Raw genomic sequence first — 14,931 nt, 5'->3', positions numbered from 1 at the left:
TCTACAGATAATGCATGTTTTACAGTAGCCCAGATGTCTACACTCAATAAAACATTTGACAAAACCAGCCTGTGTGTGTTTGGGGATGTCTGTATTGACTGGCGTGTGGCGTGCAGGAGGCGATAGGGGACCTGCTGGCCACTGATTAGAGAATTAAAAGACACAGGTGACAGTGGGTCTGGCTGAGAGGGGACAACTATAATTGTATCTGTTAAGTGATTCTTATTTTAGAGGGGTAAGTGTGGGATACTGATTATTCCGTGTGAGAGAAATGGTCAGGTGAAATTATGTTTGAATTAACCTTTCCTCTCCGCAGTTATCCATTCTCTCATTTCGGTCATGGTATTTTGAGATACTGTATTTTAGGAGATTTTTTTATGAATGTGCACTCTATTATTATTATTTATTATTGCCATTGTTACGTAACTTAGCTATGACTGACGGTTGTTATTGTTGTTCAAGCAAAAAACTAAACGTTGATTTGGACACAGTCTGCACAAATGTTTTCGTCTTTATGATGTTCTGAATAGTAAGAACATAGAAGTTGTCACAATTTCAGGAGCCAAACCCAAAAGGACATTGCTAGCCCTCTGAAGTAGCCTAGAGTTTTCCTCAACTCTATACTTTGTGTGTAAGTGTTTGTGAGGCATTTATGCTGATGGAATGGTATGGCTGGAGCTGTGGTGCTGCAAAGTGAGATTGCGTGCTCCACAGGAGAGAAAGCACAGAGCAGCAGATCAACCTCCTCCGCTGAATATCTTGCCTCTATAAATACCCCCCTCTCTGCAGAGAACAAAATAGCCTTCTGATAGAGGCAAAAAATTGAATAAAAATTGTCATTTTATAGGAATGGTATTGCATACAAAAGACTTAGAAATCATGTGTTTACAAAACAAAGACTGCACAAACACTACAAAGCATGGTGTTTGGCATTGAAATAAAGTTGGATTACTGTCTTCAAGATATAATGAAAAATAGAATCCCGACCAAAAGAATAGGATAATGTCGGATGGGGGGTGATAGGGGAAAGGCAGTTGACAGTGACACCTGCATCTTACAATTTAAAGCTTGTTATTCTTGTTAGCCGTGACATTAGCCATTGATTCTAATTACTCTAATATAATTTATAGAAGCTCCAATTAGAACACTCATGGCGAGCAAGCACACATTCCTAGCCGTCACAGTCACCATGTACTATTCGTGTATTCCATATTCTTCTACAACTTAAGCTACTTGAGGTATTTAAGGCTGATTATTGGCTAAGTGAAACCAGATGATTTCTCTCGGGAGCCTAGTGGGGGTTAAAGTCAGCACTGTTTTTGCATTCTTTTTAGGCGAGAATGGTGGTACAGTAGTGTTGGCCAAGCCTAAAACCCCACATTGAGGCCAATTCATCTACTGTCGTTTTAAGGGACTGGGATTCACAAGTTGTTCTCTGTGGTCTTGCTTGAGTGTTTTGTTTTTCATATAGTGACAGTAAACGTTTTAGAAAGAGTAATCAAGTTATTTAGAATTATGCAGATGTACCCCTTGAGACAAAACACCATAAAAGTCTTCTGGTCTTTAATCATGTCAACCATTTTAGGGTTTATTACCAACAAGCTGGCTATCAAAGGACCAGAGCAGAGAGTACATTCTGTACGTGAACTCCACATCTGCTGGTATCATGTCCTGGTAGATATTTTCCATTAGCAGGGGGCAGATAATTCAAACTGTCTCATTGGGTTATTCCTTAGAATGGATGTGTAACACTTCAATATTACTGTAGTCTCTCTGTTTGCTTTACTGTCATTTTAACACACTTTTTATGACATCTGCAGTGCTGTTATTATATCTTCATTATATGTTTCTAAACTCTATGAAATGTCTTTTTTTATTTTGATTTATTCCAAGGCATTTTACAAAATGAGGTACAGCAGGATTTCCAAAGCAATTAATACTGTAGTTGGTTAGGTCCCTCTGTCTATTGGTACAAACGTTCTGTCAGCATCATCAATCAAGTGGTGCCACTCTGCCTAGAGGCAAGCCACAATGGCACCAAACCAAGAATGGCACAAAGTAGAAAGCCAGCTCAAAAACATGCACACATTAAAGACCAGAGCCTGCTATTGTAAATCACAATAGTTCATCGTTAACCCCAAAGAACTTGAAGAATTACAAAGAATTTATGGGTTACTGGATAGATAAACACATAAATAACTCTGACATATTCAGTACAAACAATACACACTCAGGGGGATATGTGTTGGGAAATTCCATGGATACTGCAAAATTATTGAATTTTATTCGAGAGGCCTGTTTTTAGTAACTTAAAAACAAACCACACTAGCATTTAAGTTACTGTATGGTTATTCTATGTATGATACATATAGGTACACAGAGCTTGCATTGACATTTACTCCCCAAATAATTATGTCACAGCCAGCACCCAGTAGTTTTCCATTGAGAAGTTGTTACAACAGGAGGACCATAATTATGAGTCTGATTTACTGCTGTCATCCTCAGGCTGAACAAACGTACAATAAAGAGAATGTCAATTTGTATTAATGCGAAGGAAGCATTCTCAATGTAGGGAGTGTCTACAACTGCAAGACGTTGACAGATATATTGTTTCTTCACATTTACCAAACTGAGGTGTGTTTGTTTACCACCTGGCACAGACCTGGTAACCTCTTAACAATTTCAGTCACTTCATTCTCACACTTGATATAGGCCAATTTCTTGTCCATAGGGAATGTACAGTTATAAGCAATGTGAAGTATCTATGCATTTGTATCATTACTGTTGGCTGCCACTTAATGACTGATGTCCAACCAGTAAGACACAGGATTGTAACATTGATAAATGGTAAAGCCTGCTATGGTACAGTAGGTGGAAACTACCTCAAACCCTACCTAACCTGCCTCAGAGAAATGCAGTGTTGTTTCTGTGTCTGTATTGTTGCCTTTCTCAAAGATGTCAGCGAGACACATTTTGTATTCTACCCACACTTCTCCCTGCTACACCATTTTCAATTTTCCCTCTGAGGCCCCATTTACAGTGTCCCACAAGGTGTATCCAGCGGGGTAGTTTCTCTCCATGGGGTCACCTCTCCCTTGGACCGGCCCTCATGAGAACAACTGTCAATATGTTAATATGACACCTTCACAGCCGTGACAGCTCTGCAGTCTGATGGTCCTCTGTCTCTGTGTTTTGTTCTCTTCACCCTGGCTGAACAAGAACATGCTCTGCCTCACTGAACTGCTTAATTCTGGACAATGACAGATTTTTCCAGGGGTCGTCTGCACAGATTAACATAAGGTTTTTAATTAATATGATAAATCTTAGCCACCATCATTTCACCATGTGCTTCTCTCATTTATACTTTCAACATACTGTTTGTTATGTTACAGGCAGTGTAGTGTATTGCCATCATAAAATACAGTGGTAGTGAAAAATAGTGTCAATGCTTAAAATATTACAAATTCACCTCAAAAATCTTGTGTGACAGGAAAATTGAAAATATAATAATAACAATGATAATACTGGAATATGAAGGAAAACATGTGCTCAGCGTTATAGATTCCTGACAAAGATAACCTTGTTTAGACCTATGACCATTCTCGTTGCTGAATTGAAACTCCCACAGGGTAATTGCTCCAGAGTCTGCACAGGTCACTCTCAGCAGGTGTATGTTGTGTAGGGCCAGTCAATAAACCCAATACAATCTGATGTTTCATCCATTGCAAACACTCAGACTTTCGAAGATCTTGTGGCAATATCCTGTCTTGTTTACTATGTCCTCCAGGATGTTGGATTAGATTTATGTTGCCATTAGGATGTATATTTAACTTTTCCTTTTAGCTTGGAGGTCTGTGTTGAAATTGCTGATAAGTTTCCCTGGGCTGCTGGAGTAAGACAGACATAGTTGCAAGACTTTCTAAAGGCTGTTTCCGTAGGCCTATGTTTACCTGACACTTGGATTGACAGCAGAGTGATTGGAAATATCCACCATTCACTGGCGTGAGCTCCTGAGTGCCAGGAAAGTGCTTTTGTAGTCTGGCTGTAATGGGCCAAGTTTGAATTGAAGGTTGAGAGAAATGGCCTCACTCTGGTCACACTCTGTGAGGAACTGACACACTGCAAATAATTCTCAGGAGAGAGGGCCTAGCATTACAGACGAGGCAATACACAGGCTCTAATGTCAATGCAATCTTGCTAATATGAGCAAGATTATGATTATTGTGGAAAATTAGATAGACCTACAGTCAAAGGCTAACTCACTTTGTATAAAATCATTGTAATGGACAGTAATGGTCAATTGTTATATTGCTTAGCATGAATATGATACATTTGATACATTTTTAAATGACTAATAATTAACATAAACCTGCTATTGTAATCAAATGAAATACCACAGCTTCATAGTATTTATGATAAATCAATCAGAACAGATTTATTTATAGCTAAGATTATTTCAGAGAGAAAGAAAAAGACTTATCATTGTGCTTGTGATAATGTGAGGGTACAATAACTGCATTGATTTGTTTTATTAAACAATATTTGTACAGTACAAAACAGGAACTATATATAAAATGACAACAAAACCATACCTACATACATCAACTATATCCACACCACTATATAGATAAATGTGGACTAAAAGTAGGGTTGATACACAAGCAGTCCTAAGACAGACACAACTCGCAGCCTACGCTCATCTGAATCCCTTGTATGAACCACTATCAAAATGTTGTAACGACTAGCAGTATACTACAGTTGTTTTGTGAGTCCAAATATGAACAATACACACTGGCTACAAAGTGAGTAAAAGCTTCAATGTATGAGAAAAGCGCTTGCATCGCCCCGACGAATAATAAACAGGAAGCGAATTGGTCTGAAAATGACTGTCATGCACACGGGCAAATGATATCTCACGGCACAGAGACAGGTAGCCAATCGGCTTTGGGAAGAACGGCGGGATTTCCTGTACGTGTCGAAAATTTCTCAAGTCAATTTTAGAGGCCCCACCCTTTGTGTTTCCCGCACCGTCAATCAAAATAGAAAAAATAGACTTGAATTACCGATTGCGGACCGCTTTCGATTAATGTAATCATGTTAGGCGTGTGATAATACTGAGATTCTCCGAATTAAAATAATTCACGCAATGACTGGTATGTAATACTCAACCTAACTACTGGTACGATTTTGTGCATCCTTTCGCTAAGCTAATGTTAGCTATACTGGCTAGCTACGGTAGTGCAAGCTAACTAGCGTTACATCTAATCTTTCTCTGCAGCTTAGCCAGTAAACGTTAGCCCGCCTGCTAGCCACAATTAACGCATACGTCAAGGTGTTTGCTCGTCAACTTCAAGCAATAAAGCTAACGGAGGTTGGACCAGGCTGAACTGTGTTGCAAAATTGCTAGTAACCAATTTGCTTTCGTTTTCCGAGTGAAACTTGAAGTGATCTGGTTTGTTTTGCCTCTTGCTGTGCCTTTCTGTAGCCCCTGAACAGCCAGCGAAACAAGAGGAAATGGCTGCCTTGGACGTGGACAGCAGTCAAAGCGACTTTCTGCAGCAGGACGATGGCAGAGGAGATCAGGTACTTTTTCGAAATTTGCTCTTGTGTGCTTCTCAGTCAGGGTTTTTGTAAGTGCGTGGTGCTTTGTGAGGTTCACACGTTTAAATTTGTAATGAAAAGTCGAACTTCCTGTGTGGCTCCGGACTAACGGCCACCCACTTTCTTCTTTTTAAACCCGCCCATTGTGGGTAGGACACTCAGCCGTCACCGCTCGCTCTGCTGGCAGCTACCTGCAGCCAGATCGGGTCGCCATCGTCAGAGGGGGATAGCGGTGCTGCCGCTGTTGTGGTAAGTCACCACCTCCGTTAGAATAGCCGACCCAAAAAGCATAGCAATCAGTGTATTATCAGACGAACACGGAGTGATTGCGGTGACGGAGCTGTATTTCGGCCTGTTGTGCTGGTGTGATTATTCCCAAGGCACCAATGGTGCGTGCTGACATTTGGATCACGCTGTCTGAAAAGCTATACGTTGCTTAGTACTTGAAAGTTTGCCCTGTAAGGTTCTCATAACACCCTTTTAACATCCATAAGAAATTTTACACCTTTTTTTTTTCCATTTTAATTTGTCATACATATATATATATATATATATATACATATACTTTATACATATACTTTTTATTAGCTTTTATGTTTTTAAGCACTAATACATATATACATATATATATACAATTGTATTGATTGATGTATTATGTAAGGCCTGCTCCAGCTGGCTTAAAGATATTTAAAGTATTTTAACTGTTATGGTTGATGAATATAATTTCTCCTAACAGAGCAATCTGAAACTTTATGGTACACCTTCTATGCAATTTAATAGTTTTTATTCACCAAATCAATTCATTTTCTTCTTCAGACAACAGACCTCACATCCATACAGTTAACAGGGACCCCAGATCGATGGGAGGTATTGACCCCTACAACAGCAGTGAAGGAAGAACCTGGTATGGTGCATGTCTCGAGTCAAGGGATAGTGACATCAAATGGACAGTATGTTCTTCCACTTCAGAACCTTCAGAGCCAACCAATCTTTGTGACATCAGGAACGGATGCCTCCGCCAACGCAGTGCCTAACATTCAGTACCAAGTGATCCAGACAGCTGATGGACAGCTTGCCTTCTCCAACTCCACTGTGGAGGCGGCCACCCTGAGCCACGATGTCACAGGGCAGATCCAGATCCTGCCCGATGGCAGTCAGACTATAAGTGTGACGGGGACCTCAGCTGCAGACATCCTTACGAACACCCAGAACCTCATATCACAGACTGGTCATGTCCAGCAGATCCAGGGAGTCTCCACCTTTAACAACCAGGGTCAGGTTGTCACTAATGTGCCTGTGGGGTTGCCAGGAAACATTACCTTTGTACCCCTTAACAGTTTGGACTTGGACTCCCTTGGGCTCTCTGGGGCTCAGACTATAGCAACGGGGGTCACCTCTGATGGGCAGCTGATCATGGCTGGTCAGCCTGGGGATGGCTCTGAGAGCCTGGAGAAGACAAACGACCAGCTCTCTCAATCACTATCTGTAAATGATTCCAATGCAAATCCAGACATGTATGTGCCAACGTCCTCTGCTCAGCTGTCTGGGACGATAGATGAATCGGGTGTGCTGACGCAAGTCACAGAGCAGGAGAGCTACATTCAGCAGAACCAAGTCCAGAACATCCAGGTGTCCTCGGGCCAGCCCATCATCCAGCTGCAGCAGGTGCCAGTCCAGACCAGCGAGGGTCATGTGGTGCAGTCGGTGGCAGCAGGGGGACAGACCATGCAGAATGTGCAGCTCATCAACCCAGGGACCTTCATCATCCAGGCCCAGACGGTCACACCCTCAGGGCAGATCCAGTGGCAGACCTTCCAGGTGCAGGGGGTGCAAAACCTACAGAACCTCCAGCTGCCCACCACCCCGCCCCAGCAGATCACCCTGGCCCCAGTGCAGACCCTGTCCCAGATCAGCACAGGGCAGATCCCCAACCTGCAGACTGTGACCATCAACTCTGTGGGCCAGGCGGGGATCCAGTTCCAGCAGGCAGAAGACATGGACAGCCCTGGAGGTACAGAATCTCCATCATCAATAGATTTAGGACAGACATGACATTAGACTGCTGTGGTGAGCTTTATGATTGTCAGGTGGTTGTTATATTTGCAAGAGAAGGCTTCACAGAAAGGGAACATTAAGACTACACATTTGATCTTCAACAAAATAGCCGGTCAACTCACTTAATTCTGTCTTAACAAATATATTGACAAAGAAGCTCATGCGGGCTATTTAGCTTTCCATTATCAAAGCTGATATTGATATTAATGTGTGAATGGACCCCTCTCTTTCCAGATATCCAGATAAAGGAGGAGCCAGACTCTGAGGACTGGCAGCTGGGCAGTGACTCCACGCTGAACACCAGTGACCTGTCCCACCTGCGTGTACGGCTAGTGGATGAGGAGGAGGAGCAGGAAGGCCAAGAGGGCAAGCGGCTACGTAGGGTGGCCTGTACCTGCCCCAACTGCAAAGAGGCCGGGGGGAGGTGAGGGAGCTTGAGTGCTGGTACCCTGCACTGTACATACAGGCGTATATGAGCTCCTCTCTGAAATGAGGAAAGTCTGATCAGTGCGAGTGTGTTTGTTTGTGTTTTCTTAGAGGATCCAACATGGGGAAGAAGAAGCAGCACATCTGTCACATTCCGGGCTGTGGGAAGGTGTACGGGAAGACATCCCACCTGCGAGCGCATCTGCGCTGGCACTCTGGGGAGCGGCCCTTCGTCTGCACCTGGATGTTCTGTGGGAAGAGGTTCACGCGCAGCGATGAGCTGCAGAGACACAGGAGAACACATACAGGTGCACTCTCACATCCCTCAGCAGTCACACATCTGTAAAGCTACCTTGCAGTAGGCTGTGGTTTACTGTTGCCTTTCTAATACACATATAAAATGTCCTCTGTCTGTTTTCTGAAAAGTAGGTTATCATCACCCAGAAAACAGAATAGCAATTGTCCTATGGTGCAAATTAGATTATTTTAGTCCGTAGTTGTGATGCAGAAGTATTGTTTCGTGGGTCTACCGTTTTAACTCGTGCGTTATCTCTGTGACAGGTGAAAAGAAGTTTGTCTGCCCAGAATGTTCCAAGCGTTTCATGCGGAGTGACCACCTGGCAAAGCATATTAAGACTCACCAGAACAAGAAAGGCATGAACTCTAGCAGTGCGGTGGTGGCCTCGATGGAGTCTGCAGGCTCCTCAGACAGCATCATCACGGCAGGCGGCACCACCCTCATCCTCACCAACATCCAGCAGGGCTCCAGCAGTGCCCAGGACATCCTCTCCAACGTTGAGATCCCTCTCCAGCTTGTTACCGTAGCAGCCAGCGAAGTCATGGAGTGACTTCGATTCATTTCATGAACTTCACCATAAAACATTCTCTCCTGCTTGTTTTTATATACATAAAGTACATGAATATATATATATATTATATATATTATATATATTTAAAAAAAAATAATGTTCAACAATTCATGTCCATTAGCAGTGGTTCCAGTACACACACACTGAAATGCCTTATTTTGTATCATATTGTGTAGTTTAAAAGGTGGGATGTCAGGTGGTTTTTCAGCCGCTGTCATTGTTAAAAGATTTGAGTTAAGATATGTGTTAAAAGAATGGTACAGAAATGAAGCAGTTGGATCTTGCCTGTCTAATGCCCTTGTGGATATGTGTTTCAGTGACGGCCATGTGTCCGATTCCTTTTAGCAAAACATTAGTTGACATCAGGTGTGATTCCACATTTATTTCCCTAAAGAAATGTTTTTGCTTAAGTCCAGATGTGTCTTCATGTAAATGTTTTAATGTTATTCACCTTTTTGTATTATGCATTTATGGTTATTTTTCGTAGAGTCTTCCTCATGTTGATGTCATATTTGTGCTTGCTTAAACTATCAGCAAGTTCCCCTCCCCTCCTGTTCAATTGCATCCTGAAAATATTTGCAGGCGGCAAAAAGAAAACAATCATGTAATTAAAACTTTTGTATTATAATTCCTCTTTAAAGTCTACAGTTGATCTGATGTTGTTATATGCATTGCATTTCTTGCAAATCAAGTATTTTGAGTGAACAGCTATTTATAGTAGGCTTTGCATAGTAAAATGTTTTTGTGGTATCTCAAACTCCAAACTCTTTAAATGGCTTTTTGAATATGTATAGTGACATTTTCAAACATGTTTCTTTTGTAAAACATAATTTCTAAATGATTCACAGTTAAAGTCTGGGTAATTTTTATGAAGAAAAATAAAAAGCCATGTTTAGGGGTTGAATTGCCAAATTTGACTAAAAATCTCAGGGTGACTTGGTCATGCAGTACTGTCTGGTTGCACGGTAGAGCAATGCTCCCCTGTAGCTCCTAGGGCCATTGTGGTGTGTTGTGTATAGGGATCTGTTATTTGATGGACCAAAAGCTGAGGTGAATTATGCTGTCACCATGTTACCTATGCTCTATAAAGCTGTATATGTCAGGGTCTTTTAATGACAACCCCCCCCCCCCACCACCACCTTTCATGAAATAGCTTGGTGAAGAGAGAGATGCATTCTGTATCGGCACTTCGCTTAAACAGCCCTTTTAAACAGAAATTAAATGGTGGAACTTGCAGCAGGCGGTACTCCATTCATAGCACTGTTGTCATCTGCAGTTTGATAATGATCCTTTTGTATAAAAGTTTTTTTTTATACTGCCTAAGAAACTGTGTTGGCAATGCTCTCTTTTTCTCTGTCAGTAAATGTATATGTGTCTGTCTCTCATATCATTTATTTTGATTGGATTGTATGTTTTGATTCCCTTTTGTGTAGTAATATATCTGTCTGTTTCCAGATTTTGAAATGTTAAATTGAAGAAAGTGAATAGTGCACATTGTATCTGCTGCTGGGATGTTTTATTCTGGCTCTGGAAGGTTTTTCTTTTCTTTTCTTTTTGCCTCCTGTGGCTCAAAGGCCAATTTATGGCCTTCAACATATTATTGAAATATACTTTACTCTTAAGTGGTAATTAACAACACTATTTCAATTTTTTTTTAAATAGTTTTTACCTCATAGCTTTACATTTAGGAGTGAACATACATTATTCTTACAGTCTCAAAGATTAAATCCGATCTGACGTTTGTGATGGTAGAAGCTTTTTTTTCATTATTTTTTATGACATTTGGCATTCATTTCACTTTGATTTTATTTTTCTTCATTTCAAAAAGCGCAAAACAATTGTACAATGTCCACTTTTTGAGGGCAGCTTGTTATTTCATACTAAAATGACTAAACATTACCAAGAACAAAGTTGTCTCGTATTATACTTTTATGGATATTTATCCTGACACTAATCTGAATCCTTTTAAGACGTTCTACTCCTGCTAGCCGAAGCAAGTTGCTTCCTCTCCTCTCAGTGTTGTGTTGCTCTAATCCCACACCAATCAAGACAAACCTGACCTTGTTATCATTCTGTAATAAGTAATATCTGTTCAATCTTTGATATCTGGTTAGATTATGCTGCTGAAGTCTCGCCACAACTGCTTGCAGGCACCTTCTTGTGTATCTGGGGTCAGTTTCCCGAAAGCTTTGTAGTTTAAGTAGTGGTTAATTTCTTCCGACAACCCAGCCGCAAACCCGAGATATGGTAACAATTGTAAAATCAATGTTGGCAGGTCAATCATTATAGAACAACATTTGTTAGATTAAGAACTTTGCTGGTCTAGGAAAGGAGAGAGCCTGGATTTTCAAAAGAGATAAAGTACTACTTTAGCTACAAAGCCTTCAGGAAAGTGACCCCTGCTTATTCTGGTATTTATTATTGAATGCACCTCCCAACATGTTGATGCCTCTCCTCTGTGATTGCAGTCCAGTAGATGTCACTGCAGCCAAAGGAGCAGGAGGGGAGACAAGTTGACCCTTTGACCCACCCCTGTGGTGCGCCTCAGATCTAGCCATCGTGGCTATCAATAGGTGCCAATCCTGGGCTAACGAGAAGTTAATTTCAATTCCACGAAAATGCTTTGGCTAGAATATCTATTCTAGTTCTGTCACGACTTAGAATACCATAAAGGCCTACACTCATTCCTCACCACTCTCCTTTCGCTATAGGGCATTAGGGCAAGTAATCCTTGCAGCACTCTTATCACCTCAAGCCTCGTCTGTAAGAGGTGTTTGAAAAGTGTCCATACAAATAAATTCATCCAGTATGACTACAATGGTTTATTACTGACTGGGTAACACTATTTTTCATTCTGTTGCTCTATACCTGTAGTAATAGTTTAATAATGACTATAACAACTATTATATATTGTTATTTATATAATGTATTACCATGTTGCTACCGTACATAGTTCTATAGTGGTTACTTTGTAATTGCACAAATGATGCTCTGTTTGTATCAGTTAGAACATTTCGCTGTCATTCCTCTGCATGATTATTTCAGATTATTTAACAAGTGGAGATATTGTAAAAGCTTGCTTCTCTTTTGCATTGAAATAATCTCCAGCATACAGTCAGTAGTGTCACTAAGGTCCTCTGGAAGAGGGAGAAATACATTGTACCTGGCCACAGTTATCTCAGTGCTGGGGAACATAATTAAAATGATGCTGTATGAAAGCCTTTATCTGACAAATCAGAGTGAAAAGCACATGGTTTTGAATCTGAGTCAATTTGCTGAAAACGGGAGTCAGAAAATGCAGTCTAAAAACGTTAAAAGGACACGTCCATTTTGTGGTACCTTTCATTTGCATAATTTAATGAATTCAATTCATTGTAATGCAATACCAAGTGCGCCATGAACATAGAATGACAGTTTGAGTTAATGAAATGTGTTAACGGTATCATCATTTACTTGTATGTTAATTAGTCCAATTAATTTCCCCTGCTCGGTAATCCGAATATAGTAATAATCTTTTGCTCCCCTGCAGGAATGAACTCTGCGATACACAGAGGTGTGGAAAGAGGACAATCTGCTCAGAGAATCATGGACTTTCTTGTTATAGCTCTCAATGGTTATAGCATCTTGAAAACTTTTATATTGGTTACTTTTGAGGTTATGTTTGTTGGTATACTGTACGTATCCCTCTCTTGCAATACAATTCAAGCTTGCAGACACTGTCTGGCTTCAGTGCAGAATAGCAAAGACCTGATATTAAGACCCTTAGGATGCACCATGTACACTGTACTGCAACACATTTAGGTAAGGAATGGTTCACATTGAATATTGGTTTGTTGAGTTTGGACGAACCAACACATCTTCAGTGTACATTCTGTGGTGTGAGATGATCCAAGTAAAGCACTATAAATAATCATTACTCCATGTCTCGATTACTGTCATGTCATCTTCTGTCCTGCTCTCATCTGGCCTATGTGGTGTGTGTGTGTGTGTGTGTGTGTGTGTGTGTGTGTGTGTGTAACTCCCATGCAGAAGTTGGCCTCCACCTGCCTGATAAGTGGAGTCGCTTCAGTGCCACCGAGGAGAAGAAGGTTTCTGCTGGACTTCCCAGATAAAAGCTGCCATCAGCAACCGATCCTCCCCAGCAGCTCAGGAGGCTGTAGGAGGAAAAGAGATTGGTAGGCTGCTGAGCATGACATAGTATGCGATGTATTACTGTATACTGTGATTTAGTTTATACAGAAGTGTTTACAGTAGCATGGAAAATAACTTAGTACTAATGTCATTAGGTCATTTAAACCAATCATTTAATCACAGGACTCAAAGGTTAGTGTCATCTTTTTGATTTAGAAATACAAATACATATTTCTTGGACTTAAAATCTAACCAAGCTATGTTTAAGATCGGAAATTCAAAGATGGTAGGAATATATTTTTCAGGGACATTAGTAAGGACAAGTACAGTATATCATAGGCCTTTTGACCTGAGCCATACAGGACCATTCAGGACATGGTGGATGTATGCTCCATCTGCTGATTACCTCTGAGAGTTTTTAGTCCAGCCACTCACTATAGAAATGGTGTTGCCATTAAAGTACAGTATATTTAAAAACATTGTACTTACAGGAAGGGGGACTTACTATCCTGTTGACATTGAGGACGAAGTGATGCAGGTAGAGCAATCTGCTGATTTATCAGAAAGGAAGAAGACTGCACAAAGTCATAGATATGAAACTTTGTCAGAATAAATTCCAGAATGAAATTTAGAGCTAGTGAGATGGAACAGTCTATGAACCGGAGGACAAGGGAAACCTTTATTAAAATATGCATATTTGAAGAAGAGTAAAAGGAAAGGCTTTTCAGTGGTTGCAATTTAGTCTGTGATTTGGGATGGAAAGGTATAATTCCAAGTGATTCTTAAAGTTATTTGTAAGTTGTTTGTAGTGAAAAATGGCTTTTCTGTGATGGATTCCTCTACAAGCCTACTCTATTCGAATTGCAATGTAATTGTACATGGTGCTCAACTTCTTTCATTTCAATTAATGTGCAAAATACATAAATACAATAACTATAAAGAAAAGAAAGAAGACAGAACCAATACTCTACATATACTATAGTAATGTAATAACATTTCCCACTGTATTTGTGTTAGAATTTTAAAGTACCATAGGGATTATGGATCTGAGCCTCAGGGAGGTAATGAGAACAGTTGGCAGAAATTACTTATTTCATTATTCTGTCCCAAATATACAGCACACTTCAGAATCAGAGGTGTTTCATCTCTATCCCTCTCCAATTTTAACTAACCATTTCTCACAGTTGTTGAAAGATATGCCTGCAATTTACTAAAATGACTACTATTCTGGTTTTGTGGAAGAATCAACAACCTGAAAATACAGTGCCAGGAATCACGGAGGTATGGCAGCTGCACTCATTTGTATTTCTGACAAAAATACTGTTCTAAAAGACACACAGTATTTACTGTAAAGTATGAAGCCTTTTTTCCATTTTCGGTTTCTTCTTAAATAAAATGAATATGGGTGCTTTATGTGTGAAATGCAATGTGCTTGCTCTTTAGTGTCTTGTCCAGGTATTTCTTGTGGTCTTTTTCCCTCACTCTGTCAGGGAAGTGGAAACTCTGTAAAAGTCTCTGGCCTTGGTTTCTCTGCATTCCTGGCACACTCATGCCCTTGATCAACAGCAAAAGGCAGACAATGGAGCAGATCATTTTCCCCAGGCAAGGAAACACAGCATGGATCGACTCAATAACCTGATATTCCTTGTCTACTGAATATGGCCAATTTGACAGAAGGTCAGTGATTTTTTTTATTCCAGAGACAATTTGGTGACCTCCCTCTGGAGTCCCAGCAGGACCAGTGGAGGGAGAGACGTGGGAGAAGGAGAGAGTGGCTGTGTTGACATTGTGTTTATGGGCTGGCCTCCTCAAGGTGAACAGATACCTGGGGTGGGACAGGGGGGCTATT

The 14,931-nt window shown here is 40.7% G+C and overlaps 1 protein-coding gene across 1 annotated transcript; it reads left to right on the top strand.

The window, feature by feature from the left end:
- The first annotated feature begins 4,562 nt into the window (after positions 1-4,562).
- Positions 4,563-10,935, top strand: sp3a (sp3a transcription factor). The gene is made up of 7 exons (XM_083682193.1): positions 4,563-5,153; positions 5,486-5,583; positions 5,755-5,850; positions 6,418-7,612; positions 7,891-8,080; positions 8,194-8,390; positions 8,644-10,935. The coding sequence occupies exons 1-7, from the start codon at positions 5,147-5,149 to the stop codon at positions 8,928-8,930; spliced, it is 2,070 nt and encodes a 689-aa protein (XP_083538319.1). The 5' UTR covers positions 4,563-5,146; the 3' UTR covers positions 8,931-10,935.
- Positions 10,936-14,931: the final 3,996 nt, after the last annotated feature.

This window comes from Argentina silus (genome assembly GCF_951799395.1).
Source record: "Argentina silus genome assembly, chromosome: 12".
Lineage (NCBI taxonomy): Eukaryota > Metazoa > Chordata > Actinopteri > Argentiniformes > Argentinidae > Argentina > Argentina silus.
This window is presented reverse-complemented; position numbering and strand designations above follow the sequence as displayed.

Excerpts from the sequence above, each read along its gene's own strand:
- sp3a (XM_083682193.1), top strand. Across the intron at positions 5,851-6,417 it reads GCGGTGCTGCCGCTGTTGTG|ACAACAGACCTCACATCCAT; the intron begins GTAAGTCACCAC and ends TTTCTTCTTCAG. Across the intron at positions 8,391-8,643 it reads ACACAGGAGAACACATACAG|GTGAAAAGAAGTTTGTCTGC; the intron begins GTGCACTCTCAC and ends TCTCTGTGACAG.